The sequence below is a fragment of the Mustela lutreola genome, chromosome 10 (genome assembly GCF_030435805.1).
Source record: "Mustela lutreola isolate mMusLut2 chromosome 10, mMusLut2.pri, whole genome shotgun sequence".
NCBI classification, from domain to species: domain Eukaryota; kingdom Metazoa; phylum Chordata; class Mammalia; order Carnivora; family Mustelidae; genus Mustela; species Mustela lutreola.
In genome coordinates this window covers 101,160,182-101,173,817 of record NC_081299.1, presented here as the reverse complement: position 1 = coordinate 101,173,817, position 13,636 = coordinate 101,160,182, and the positions used below count along the sequence as shown (strand labels likewise).

The window sequence follows — 13,636 nt, the reverse complement described above, 5'->3', positions numbered from 1 at the left end:
TATTAAATGGATGGTGGAACTTCTGGTTTTTCCTCCTTGTCTTTTACATTTTCTATCAATTTTATCTTTTGGGGAATTCCAGCTTAACTCCCAATTAATCCATTCTTCTCTGGAGTCCAGTCTGCTAGTGAAGTTTTTTCTCAAAAATAGATTGTATTTATTTTATAAATTCTCCAATTTCTTTTTACAACTGCCTGTCATTGTCCTTATTGCATGAATATAACATATTCCTTATGTCTCTGAATTTTCAAATGTTTGTTTTAAAGTCCTGTTCAGACTCTATCATCACTTTTACCTTCACTATACATTTTTATGTCTGCTTTAGTTTTCTAACTGATTAGATAAGCACACTCACAGTTACCTTTCATTATCACATAAGGTTTTGAGGAGGCCAGTAGTTTTATTATATCAATAAATTCATAAAAGCTGAAAAGTCCTGTAGAGCTTGTGGTATCATTTTATCTTGGTCTTTACTATTTTATTCAACTCAATTCAAAGCAACAAATGCTTATTAATCACCTGCTGTATTACAACCATCAGCTGGTAACCTTATTGCCTGACCCATAGAAGGCAAATCTATAGTAGATCATGTTGATTGAAAAAATGCTTAATAATGGGAAGGAAAAAAATTAAAATTTAAGGGGAATGAGATAGGTTTTTTTTTCAAGACAGGCTATTAGAGTTTGACATTTCAGAGGTAGAACAGTTTTGAGCGGTCTTTTGTGATTGGAGTGGGTCCAAGAGATGACCGGAGATAGTGGAGATATGAGTGGCTCTTTTGAAAGTAAGGAGTTGACAAAGGGTAAAGTATGGGAGACTCTTTTGTTAGCCATCTATAGAAGTAGTTTTCAATAGCAGCTGATTTTTCCTCCCAGGAAACATCTGGCAATGTCTGGGTATATTTTAGCTTGACACAATTGGAGGGGAGATGCTGGTATGAAATGGTTTGAGGTCAGGGATACTGCTAAAGATTCTCCATTGCACAGAAAAGAACCCACAACATATAACTGTCTAATTCAAAATGTCTTAAGTTCTAAGGTTGAGAAACCCTGTAAAAGGATATGAAATCACAGAGAATGATTGCAGGACTTGAAGTGAAGAGAAAAGCTATAAATTAGGTGTCTACCTTGATTACATTTCAACTTCTTTTGTTTGCCAGGTAAAATTGAACAAGCCATGTAATCTTTCTAGACCTCTGTTTCCCCATATAAAGAAGACTTATTTCCCCTTACTGATCTCACCATCTATCACTCCCTTGAAGAAAGAATGACGACTTGACCTGAACCCCACTCAGTAGCCTTGGACTTGCACCAGTCACTAACTTCAGTCACCCTAACTCTTCCCCTGTAAAATTAAGATAATATCTACACCATAATGTTGCTCTACTGCTTAAATGAGGTAATGTATTAAAAGATGCCTCATACAGTGCTTGGCATATGATCGGCACTTAATAAATACTTACTGAATCCAAAGGTATAAGTGGTTTCCAGTGCTTTAAGAGAAAGAGCAAATCAGTAAGAAAAAAAAAATTTATCATATTGGTATTTTGATTTCTGTTATAATGAATTTTCCTGTTAACCATTTGTGTTTTGTGTTATCTATTCTAATGTACACATTAAAATTATATCTACTTTAATGGATGCATTGTAAACATATCCTTTTTTATTTTGATAATCACTGCCACTTTATGTAATCATTGGATGTTATTGGTAGAAACCGCCTTGTTTTTAGTAAGAGCAATGGAAATCCATGAGTATCAGTAAGTATTTATTTAGTATTTAGCTGACCACTAAACTGACTCTCTCACCTGCTTATTTGAACAGGTTGTGGCAACTGAAGAAGACCTTGTCCCGCCCAGTCTGGCGCAGCCTCCTCCAAGAGCAGATGGGCTGGACCACAGAATTTCAGCTCACATTGTGTCCATCCTGCCCTCTCTCTGTCTCACAGAGAGGGAGAAAAAGGTCAGATGGCATGAGATATCCAAAGAGCTTGCATGCTTTGAAAAAGTATGGATTCTCTTTTTAAGTCACTATATTTCAATTTGAATAGAATCTCCATGAAATATTCTTATCTGAAGAAGAAAATGAAAGCAAAGCAGTGCCCAAAGGTCCTCTCCTATTGGACTATCATGATGCACATGCCCACAAGAAGTATGCTCTAAAGGTAATAATAATTGGGCCACCCCAAGGAAAAGTGATCCAAGAAAGCCCATTTGTAATTATCCATTGAAGAAATTATGGTTAGATAGTTTTACCTTTGGCATTAAAAATAATATTCAAAATGGATCCCTGCTTTCAAAGTGAGACCTCAGGAAATAGAGGTGTATGCGGGAGCAAAGAAAACTTGTCTAATTATAATGGTCCAGTTAACTGTTTGATTGTCAGTGCACCAAATTTGCATTAACATCTTATAGTTATTTGCTTTCTATATCCACCAATGTGAAAAACTAGTGGAGGCCAAAGAGGAATCTCAGAAGGGAGAGATGAATATATATGAAACTTTGGCAGTTTGTCATAGCTAATGAAGAATCTATCATTTCTGTGCACAGGGGACACCCCTGGCAAAGTGAGAACGAGCTTTTTTGACCTTCAGCAAAATACCAACAGTTTGTCTTCCCCAATTACCATTGATTTCCCCTGTTTCCAAATAATGAGAGTGAAGGTATCAGGTTTTGCCTTCTCCATATGCATTGGGCACTTGACAGCTTACTCTAATGTCTTCTGTCATGTTGCTCTTTTTCATCAGGGCCAAAAGAATTTTGACCCAGTTCAAATTGAGCAGGAGATGCAGTCCAAGTTGCCACTGTGGGAATTCCTTAAATTCCCTCTGCCCCCACCATGGAACAGCACTAAACGTCTAGCTACAATTCATGAGCTCATGCACTTCTGTACGAATGGTGAGTACATTTTTTGCCTTGGCTTAAACTCATTCATTTATGGTCACATGTGCTTCTTAAGATGACACCCCTATTTGTAAAAAGTATTTTGATTATTGAAAGAGCTTTCAGAAGCTGAGGTGGGTATTTTGATTCTCTCATCTTGAGTAACATCATTAGCAATATTATGACAACTATTATGCATAACAGCCTTCAATTTAATGCACTGAGTTTTCTTTTCCACTGTGTTTCCATGATGAGCATAATCTGCTTCTTCCTTTCTTCTCCCTGCTCCCCACCCCCACATCCCTTCCTTGACATCATTGCAGAAACCATGGTGATCCCTATCCCAGGTAAGAGCACAGAGTAAAGAGCCCCTGGCCATGTGGTGCCAAGGGTGTGTTGATTCAAGTTCACCTCTTCTCACAGAAGGGGTCATTTTCTGCTGTTTCTTTTTTTTTAAGCAATTTTTTTTTTAAATTATGTTATGTTAGTCACCAAATAGTATGTCATTAGTTTTTGTTTGTCCTGGAAGCTTTTAATTTCTCCTATTTTCAATGATATCCTAGCTAGATGTAGTATTCTTGGCTGTATACTTTTCTTGTTTAGTGCTCTGAATATATCATGCCAGTCCTTTCTATCCTGCCAGGTCTCTGTGGATAGGTCTGCTACCAATCTAATATTTCTACCACTGTAGCCTCCAGACCTCTTATCCCAAGCTGCTTTCAGGATTTTCTCTTTGTCTCTGATACTTGTAAGTTTTACTATTAGATGATGGGGTATGGACCTGTTTTATTGATTTTGAAGGGAGGTTCTCTGTGCCTCCTGGATTTTGATGCTTGTTCCCTTCACCAAATTAGGGAAATCCTCTGCTGTAATTTGGTCCAATATACCTTCTTCCCTTCCCTTTCTTCTTCTTCTGAGATCCCAATGATTCTAATATTGTTTCATCTTATGGTATCACTTATCTCTCAGATTCTCCCCTCATGGTCCAGTAGCTGTCTGTCTCTCTTTTTCTCAACTTCTTTATTCTTCATCACTTGGTCTTCTGTATCACTGATTCTCTCCTCTGCCTCATTTATTCTAGCAGGAACAGCCTCCATTTTTTTATTGCACCTCATTAATAGCTTTTTAAATTTCAACTTGGTTAGATTTTAATTCTTTTAGTTCTCCAGAAAGGGATTCTCTAGTATCTTCTATGCTTTTTTCAAGCCCAGCTAGGATCTTGATAATCATCCTTCTGAGCTCTAGTTCTGACATCTTACTAATGTCCATATTGATTAGGTCCCTAGCCATTGGTATTGCCTCTTGTTCTTTTTTTTTTTTTTTTAAGGTGAGTTTTTCTGCCTTGTAGTTTGTCCAGAGAAGAATAGATGAATGAGAGAACAAAATGCTAAAAGGGTTAACAACAACCCTGGGAAAATATACACTCACCAAATCAGAAGAGACCCGAAATGGGGGAGAGAAGAAAGGGGGGGGGGGGATATATATATATACACACACATGTACACACATATATAAAAATAAGGGTAAACATGATCAAGGGATGGAACATGACTGTAAAGATGAAAACTTAAGAAGATTCTTAAAAAGGAATTGATAAGATAAGCAGTTGGTTGAAAAAAGAAAAAAGAGACAATGTGATCAGGTTGGAGACTAGAACAAAGCCATATGCTAGATTTAGGGTATATTTTGGTCTGTTAGTAGAAACTATATCCCAAAATTTTAAAGAAAGGAAAACTTACATGTATACAGAAAATTAGTTTAAATACAATGAAGGGATAGACTATCACTATAACAATGAATATTTTAAAAGATTTTTTTAAAGGTATTGATAAGATAAAATAGTTAAATGACATTAAAATAGGAAAGGGGAAAAATTTAAAAAGAATAGAGTAAGAAAAAAATGAAATTAAAAAAAAATTAACTTTGAAAAACTAAAGAATCAGGGGGGGAAAGCCACGAATTCTATATGCTGTGTTCCTGTAGCTCTGGAATTCCACTGTTCTCATTAATCGGTGAACTTGGTCTTGGCTGGTGGTTCTTGCTGATCTTCTGGGGAAGGGACCTGTTGCAGTGATTCTCAAATGTCTTTGCCTGAGGCAGAATTGCACCACTCTTGCCAGGGGCCAGGCTAAGTAATCTGCTTGGGTTCGCTCTCGGGGCTGTTGTTCCCTGAACGCTTTCCGTAGAGCTTTGGAGAATGGGAATGAAGATGGCGGCCTCCCAATCTCCAACCCAGAGGAGCCGAGAGCTCGGGGCTCCAATCCTCAGTGCACCCTCAGAGAAAAGCATTCAATCCCTCCTGGCTCCCTGGTCTCTGGCTGCGCTCTGAGCTCACCCAGCTTGTGACAGAACGTTTCTATCTCTGGCGCATGGGCCGGATTGGAGTCTCCAAACTCAGCTGATTCCTTCAGCATGCTCCCATGCTACTCCTCCCCACGGAGGAAAGTGAGTCTTCCTGAATCTGCCGCTTGTGGGGTCCTTACCGAAAGAGCAGTAGCCCAGCTGTGCCTTGGATCACGGTTTAAGGTAACCGTGAGCTGAGAGCCCCCTCCTCAGCTCTGTCTCTGTAGCTGGCTTCCCTGCTCAGATACCTGGGAGCTCTGACACACTTAGGCACCCCCAGTGTTTCTGCAGGTCCTGAGACCACACTGTCCCTGCGAGGGCTCCATCTGCCACTTTGCCTCTGGAACAATGTCCCTCAGTGGAGCAGACTTCTAAAAGTTTCGATTTTGTGCTCTGCTGCTCTACCGCTTGCCAGAAGCCAGTCCCTCCCCCACGGCCTCTCTTTCCATATATAGCCTCGGATTCACTTTTCTGCATGTCCTACCTTCCAGAAAGTGGTCGCTTGTCTGTTCCTAGAATTGGTGTTCTTTTTCTCTTCAATCTCCAGTTGAGTTTGTAGGTGTTCAGAATGGTTTGATTACTATCTAACTGAATTCCTGGGACCGGATGAAATTCAGGTCTCCTACCCTCCACCATCTTGCTCCTACCCTCGTCATTAGCTTTTGACGTAGTGATCCATGGGCCATTGTTTCCATATAACACCCAATGCTCCATGTAATACATGCCCTCCTTAATACCCATCACCTGGCTCACACACACCCCCGACCTCCTCCCCTGTAAAACCCAGTTTAATCCTGGAGGACTGAGGAAAGAGAGGTAATTTTGAGAATCTAAAATCAGCTTCTCATTGCAGAGTTCACTGGGATTTTAGGAACAGTCATTTCCTTCAAAAACTGTATTTTCAGAGGTACCTGGGTGGCTCAGTCAGTTAAGTGTCTGACTTAGGCTGAGATCATGATCTGGGGGTCCTGGGATTGAACCCTGCATAGGTCTCTCTGCTCAGTGGGGAGTCTGCCCCTCCCCCTGCTTATGCTCTCTCTTTCTCCTTCTCTCTCAAATAAATAAAATCTTAAAAAAAAAAAAAAACTTTATTTCCACTTGAGGCAATCAGCAGATACATTCCTACTTATAAGAGGTAATATGAAATTATAGATATCTTTATTTGACAAGAAAGCATTTGCCCTAAGAAAGAGAAAAGCACCTCGTTTCATTTCTCACTCTAAGCAAATCATGAAATACTTTATTCATGATTTCCTCTTTGATATTTAAGTAGGCAAAATGGTAAAGGAACAACAAAATCTTTTGAATACATACCATTACCTCATGGAAAAGCAGGGTGGAGCCTACCTACCTGGGTGTGTGGAGAACTTTGTTTACATAACCACCCGGTTCTGGTGTTCCTGAGAATGTATGTCCCTTGCCTATATCCTGCCGCACTCCGCCTCTCCTTCTGTCTGTGGTATGACTCCACGCTCTCTCCAACTTGTCCTAAACACAGCAACAGGATTCTTGTCTCTGTTGCTACTGCTGCCACGTCACACATATCCTGCTTATGTGTTCCCTCCAAAACCCTTGCTCCTCCTCTTCTCTCCTCTTCTCACCTATCAACACTTCAAACCTAACAGATCCAAACCCAAGCTCTTGACTTCCCAAAATTTGTCCCTTCACAGTCAGTCCTCCTTATTTCAGTAAATGGCAGCCATTCTCTTCCCAAACCTTGGAGTCATCCCTGATTCATTTTTGTTTCTTTTGCTCCATAACCAGTCCCCCCACATCCCTCACTGCCACCATCACCTCTCACTTGGACCATTTCAGTAGTTTTCCAGTTGGTTAACAGGCTTTCACCTTTTCACCCAGTTTTTTCTTCATGCAATTACTGGAATCATCCTTTCAAAATGTTAGTATACAATATACCCTCTTAATACAGAATTCTCTAATGGACACCCATGTCACTCAAAGAATAATCTAAACTGTTCTACCACCCACTTTTTGGGCTCATCACCTGTCAAGCACTCATCATTCCACTCCACTGGATCTACACTGGTCGTGCTGTGATTCCTTGAACCTGTTGGTCAGTCCCTTGCCTCAGGACCTTTGCACTTGCTATTTCACCTGCCTCCATCCCTTTTCTTCCAGATATTCACAGGACTTACCCTCCAACTTCCTTCACATTTTTGCTTAATTGTTCAGAGGGGTTTTTCTCTGACTACCTTATATAAAAAAGAAGCCCCTCCCTAACCACTACCACTTTTTACCCCTTCATCTGGCTTTATCCTTCTTATCATCTCTGATATGGCATACACTTATCTGTTTGCCCTCTTTCCAGCCACCAGAATGGATACTCTAGAAGATCCAGGGTTCACTGTTAACTCCACTGCTGTGGTCCCAGATTTTACTATAATCCTTAACAATTAATACGTGCTCAAAAGATGTTTGCAAAATGAATGACTGAGCAAACTTTCCTTAATTCTTAATTCTGTAACTTTTACCTTTTCCCTATCTCCCTTCTGTATTTCCTCATGTATTTTTTCCTCAAAAGAACCCTCCCTATGTCCTCATTTCTATTGGAGAAAAAGTGGACGTTACCCCAGAATCATTGATCTGCCACAATCATTTTACTTTTCCTCATGGAATCCTGTGATTATTTTTAATACCTACCTCCCACCCCTCTACCTTGAACTTCTAAAACACAAGAAGCAAATCCTTTCTTTGAATTTCAGAGACCTATGACAAAGCCTGATATATAGAAAACAAAAACAAGTGAGCAAGCCGGGGCGGGGGGTGTATGGGTGAAAGGACAAAAAATGCTGTAAGAGAATAAATGCACAAATGAATAGGGCCAGTTGAAAGCTGATAACCTTTGAAGAGCAATTATGGAAAATACTACACCAGTTCAAGTGGGAGAAAAGAGGCCTTTTATGAACCCTAAGGAACAATAGAACCTACTGAATATAACAGTGCATATCAGACACAAGTAATTTATTTTTTTACTTCAAATTAAACAGCAGTAAAGGTGCTTTTGCTTAGAAATGATCAGTTTTTTTTTTAATTTTATTTATTTATCTTACAGACAGAGATCACAAGTAGGCAGAGAGGCAGAGAGAGAGGAGGAAGCAGGCTCCCTGCTGAGCAGAGAGCCCGATGTGGGGCTCGATCCCAGGACCCTGGGATCATGACCTGAGCCGAAGGCAGAGGCTTTAACCCACCGAGCCACCCAGGCACCCCAGAAATGATCAGTTTTAAACATATTCAACAAATATGGTACCCTGAAGAGTCCATGTGAATTAATATTAACACACCTAATATTGATTAAGCTATGAAGCAATTTGTGAGCATTTTCTTGATAGATTATATCTTGATTGTGCAGCTTTCTTATTATTAGGTACTATCCATATTTGTTGCAAAATTGCAACAAATTGTTTAAACAATTGTTTAAAGTCAGGTCAACACCCAGCATGACATGACTCCCTTGTGATTGCAGTGGACAGACCCCCTGAGGGCCCCTCTGTCAGCCCTGTACCATGTGGTAATAAGAGCATTCCTAGCAGCATAGTTCCTGCTTTCTTACAGAAGCCTTGAGCTGGACTGAAGTAGAACGAGCCTTCAAAGTGTTTACTTTTGAGAGCCTGAAACTCTCTGAGGTTAATGAAGAAGGAAAGCTAATGCCTTCTGAGATGATGTATGGGACAGCTTCTGAGATGTTCAATATACCATGGGACAACCCTGCGAGATTTGCTAAACAGATCAGGCAGCAATACATCATGAAAATGAATGCGCAAGAGGCCGAACACCAAACAGGTACACTACATGGAGGGAATCAAAGGAATTCTTATGTTTTATGATTGTCAGTTTTTCTAGCATTGTATCTAACAGATTCTCTTTAAACTGGCTAGATACTGAAACTAAAGACAGAATTTTATTTGTGGATCAGAATTGGTCAACATCTGTGCAAGAGGATGAGATCACTAAAGAACCTTCAGATGCTCCTCAGTCTGATTCTAATAACATGAAGCATTCTGACCCAAACAGTAAGGAACCCATAGACCCTGATAATATACAGCTGTCAGAGAAGGAGATCAGCCTGAAGGCTCAGGTCCAGTCTGGGCCTTCAGGTGAGTAAATGTGTGTGTGTGTTGTGTGAGTGTGTGTGCACAATTATAAGATGCATTAACCTCCTAAATGATTCAGGAAACATTATCTAAATTTAAATGCCTCCCTATTTCAACTGAAATACTGTTTAATATCTAAGTTAAAATTAAACTTTGCTACTGAGTGTTATTTGGTTCTTCTTATTTTAACCCTTGTTTTTAAAACTATCCTAAGGCCTGTTAGTCTGCTTTAACCCTAGTAAATATAGTAAGGTGAACATAAATAAAACTTTTTCATCAATATTTCATAGGGTTATTATGCTTATATGAAAAAAAATTAGAAATGAATACACTTTTTAAAAGAAAGCAAAAAATAAATTAGCTAAACATAGACCTCAAGTTGTTAGATAAAGATGAGCAGAATAAATCCAAATAAAGTAAAAGGGAAAAAAATAATAGTAAATTATTGACAGAAAAAAATATAGATATGTGGGTGCCTAGGTGGCTCAGTTGGTTAAGCATCTGCCTTTGACTCAGGTCATGATCCCAGGGTCCTGGGATCCAGTCCCACATCAGACTCCTTGCTCAGTGGGAAGCCTGCTTCTCTGCCCCTCTGCTGGCTCCTTCTCTCTTTCTCACTCTCTCAAATAAATAAATAAATAAAATCTAAAGACAAAAAAGAAAGTAAATGTAGATGTAATAAGGAAGAGCAAATACTACAAAATTTTCGTTCTTTGAAAAGACTTTGAAAATTTGATAATTTTTTTTTTTAAATAAAAGGCAGACCACAAAAAAGGAAGCATAAATAACCATATTAAGAATAATACCATATCAGGAATAAAAATCATTAGGAATAAATAAATAGACTTCCCTCTGATCCTACAGAAATGTAAAAAATAGTAGGAGGATATAAGCAACTTTATTTCACTAAATCTTAAAATAAAATGACCAAATTAGTAGAAAAGTATATCTTACCAATAGTGACTCAAGAAGAAATAGAAACATGGATAGTGTAATCATTTAATTAAATTAAATCAATAATTAAAGAGCCTCCTGAATAGGACATACCAAACCCAAATGATCTTATTTACTAGGGATTTCAAACACTCAAAAAAAGAGAAATAATTCTAATCTTAAAAATTATTTCCAGAAGTTAAAAAATGGATATTCTCCCCTACTCATTTTACAAAGCTGGCAAAAACCTTATAATAACACTGTCAGGGATAGTACAACAAAAGAAAATTATAAATCAAACTCACTCATGAACATAGATGCAAAAATCCTGAAAAAAACACAAATAAACTGATGTAGCAATGTACAGAATGGTAATAATACATCACAAGCTGTTTTTATAACAGGAATAGAGGAAAAACATACAGTATAAAAATCAATATAATCTATCAATTGACACAGAGAAAAATAATATCATCATCTTAATCGATACAGAAAAAGCACTTAAAACTCTTTAGTAATTTATGAAGGAAATCTTAAAGCTAGCAAGAGAAGGAAAATTTCTCTACCTTATAAAGTTTATTCTTAAATTACTACAACTAACATTTTGTATCACGGTGAAAAGTTGGAAGATTTCCCTTGACACCAGGAAGATATCTACTATAAACACTTGTGTTCAATACTACGTTGGAGATGCTAGCCAACTCAGTAAGGCAAGAAAAAGAGATAAAAGTGTAAGTTTTGAAAAGGAAGAAACAAAATGTTACTATTTGTAAATATCATATATGTAGAAAAACCAAAATAATCCACACAAAGATGGATTAATATGAGAGTTTAACAAGGAAGTCATGGTTAAGAAAGGACACACATAAGATGTCTGCGGTGCTGGGTCCTTTCTCATATTCCATTATACTAAGCATTTGTAGTCTATGTACTTCTCTGTATATGTTAAAATTTATAATTTTTAAAAGCATTAAATAAGAGTAAGTGGTCTGTGGCACAAGAGAAGGGGTATTCAGTCAGTATTGCCTGAATGGTCATCTTGCCATTTCATTAGTTCAAATGATGGTGAAAGAGAAAGTCATCGATGGAGCGGAATTAGGGAAAATCTGCTTACTTATTAATAGAGCGGATAGGTGAGGGTGAGGGAGTCAGAGGAGAGGAGGAGGAAATATTTATTTAATATTGCCCTGCTATATTCCAAGTACTCTGCTAAGAAATTTTACATATATTAACTAGTGTTTAATATAAACCTCAAGTCTGTAAGATGCTATTATCCTAATTCTAAAGATGAAGAGTCAAAGACTCAGAGGGGTTAAGCAATTTGTTCAACTACATAGGAATGGGAAGTCAGGATTCCAACAGAAAGCTAACTCCAAACCAATGCTTCCCCCACTGTGTCTTGTGGCTTCCTCAGTTCCAGAAATTCCTTGTCTAGTGGTTTAGCCACACTCATAGTCTCTTCTTCATACTGATACTTAACCTGGTTTTGTTACCAAAAGGGTCGATTCCCTATTTCTCTAAGTCCCTTATCTATTAGCCAAGCTCACAAAAATAATTAAGCCAAATAAGTCAGCCTGGGATATCATGCCTTTGGGCATCCTGTGGGAATGTAAATACATGACAAAGAAATCACCTTGTATTCATGTGGATCCAGAATAAGCCAGGAGGGAAAGAAAGCCTGTGGTTTTTTTCCCTGTATTTTGTTTTTTCTTTAGAGCAACTGATGTGCAGATTTCCTCAGGCAACTTTTGCCACCTGGTGGTGAAACCATGTAAACTGGCATTCCAGATCCTGGTGGAAAACAGATGATTAGAGCAACTCTGAATTGTCAGGGCTAAAAATGGAGAGTGTATCCTAGAGGCTGAGCAATCCTGAGAGCTGAGCCCCCATGACCTATAAGGGATCCTATATGGTGTATGTTGATCCACATCAAGTAACTCTTGCAGCCGAGAGGAGGGGGGCAGGAGAGGCTGTTAGGTCTCAGGGAATTTGTTGCTATTGATCTTGCATTTCCCCCTAACTCTGAGTCATATTTCTAAAGCAGCCACTTGAAATCCTTTTAAACAAAGCAGAAATTGTTCATGTATTTCCTGCACAACCATCTTAGCATCAAATACATATAAAAACCTGTTCCTGGATGTGAAGGACTGAATATTTGTGCTTTTCTTAACCAAACACGGGATTTCCATCTGAGACTGTTTTTGAACTTGACAGGGCCTATTGGATATTTATGAAAAACCTGAGAGTTGATAACCATGAGGCTCAAGGTTTAGATGTGCCCTTTATGCTTGTTGGGTGTTTTTTTAATAAAGTAACTGCTTTGCAGAGGGATCTTGTTATCTCTAAAGTAAAACAGATTAGGAAAGCTGTTTTTCAAAGGGATGAGAAAGCATCCATTTCCAGATGTGTCAAAAACTACTGAATCACACTGTCAAAGGATTATGCAGTTGAAGGCAGAATCAGAAAGAAAGAAAAAATGATTTTTATTCTACTATTAAATGAAGAGTTCACATTAGTTTTAGAATGTACTTTCCTGTGACAAAATAACCGATGCACAATTTTTAGAACATATTTTCTGAACTGGAGACTTTTCCTGCTGGATCCTTAGACGCTGGAGGGAATATCAAATCTCCCGGAAATCTGGCAGACCACAGAATAGAATAATTTTTATTCCACAGATTTCATATCAGTTGCTTCAAGGACACATGGGACATCATGGTCTATTTAGAGTTATAGTTGGCCTGAGTTTTCTCTTGAGTAGAGGTATTTATATAAATACAAAACTGAATTGACTTTATAGTTTTCCTCTAAATCAAAATGGAACATTCATGCCGTCACCTTCACCAGCCCAAGGCAAGATACAACTAGTAGCAAAAATATAAGTAGCTATGCTCCAAAAAGAAAGAAAAACCTTGGCCTATCCTTGGTAGACACAATTAACTACACTCTCCAGAAGTGCAAATATGGTTCTTTTTGCCATAAAATGAAGTTGAATCTTATGCCTCCCCTAAAACAAGCTTTTGTTGTGAGTTTCTTCCACTTTCTTTCGCTCGCTCTCTCTCTGGCTTTACATAGATTTCCAGGTTTATTATGTGATGTAGAATTTCCTCATTCAATCAAAACAAAATGCACTGAATCCCTCCCACGTGCTGGGTGCTCAGGGTAGAGTTAGGGACAATAAGGTCAAGCTCTTATTCTCCAGGAATTCACATTGAGATGGAGAGATAGACATAAGCAAATAAACATCATAAGACACTAGTAAATGCTATGATCAAAAATAAAACAGGGCAAAAGGCGGAAAGACCCTTAAGGAGGTGACATTTGAGCAATGATATGATGAAGTGTTTGAAGCAGGTGATTATCTAAGAGC

The 13,636-nt window shown here is 38.4% G+C and overlaps 1 protein-coding gene across 1 annotated transcript in view; it reads left to right on the top strand.

Annotated features, from left to right (window-relative positions):
* Window positions 1-13,636, top strand: part of SPAG17 (sperm associated antigen 17) — a 224,885-nt gene that overhangs the window by 98,221 nt on the left and 113,028 nt on the right. Inside the window, exons 11-15 of the mRNA XM_059137012.1 lie at window positions 1,824-1,961; window positions 2,050-2,163; window positions 2,746-2,896; window positions 8,795-9,022; window positions 9,118-9,336. Of these exons, the coding sequence (XP_058992995.1) occupies window positions 1,824-1,961; window positions 2,050-2,163; window positions 2,746-2,896; window positions 8,795-9,022; window positions 9,118-9,336 (850 nt within the window). The remainder of the gene's footprint in view (window positions 1-1,823; window positions 1,962-2,049; window positions 2,164-2,745; window positions 2,897-8,794; window positions 9,023-9,117; window positions 9,337-13,636) is intronic.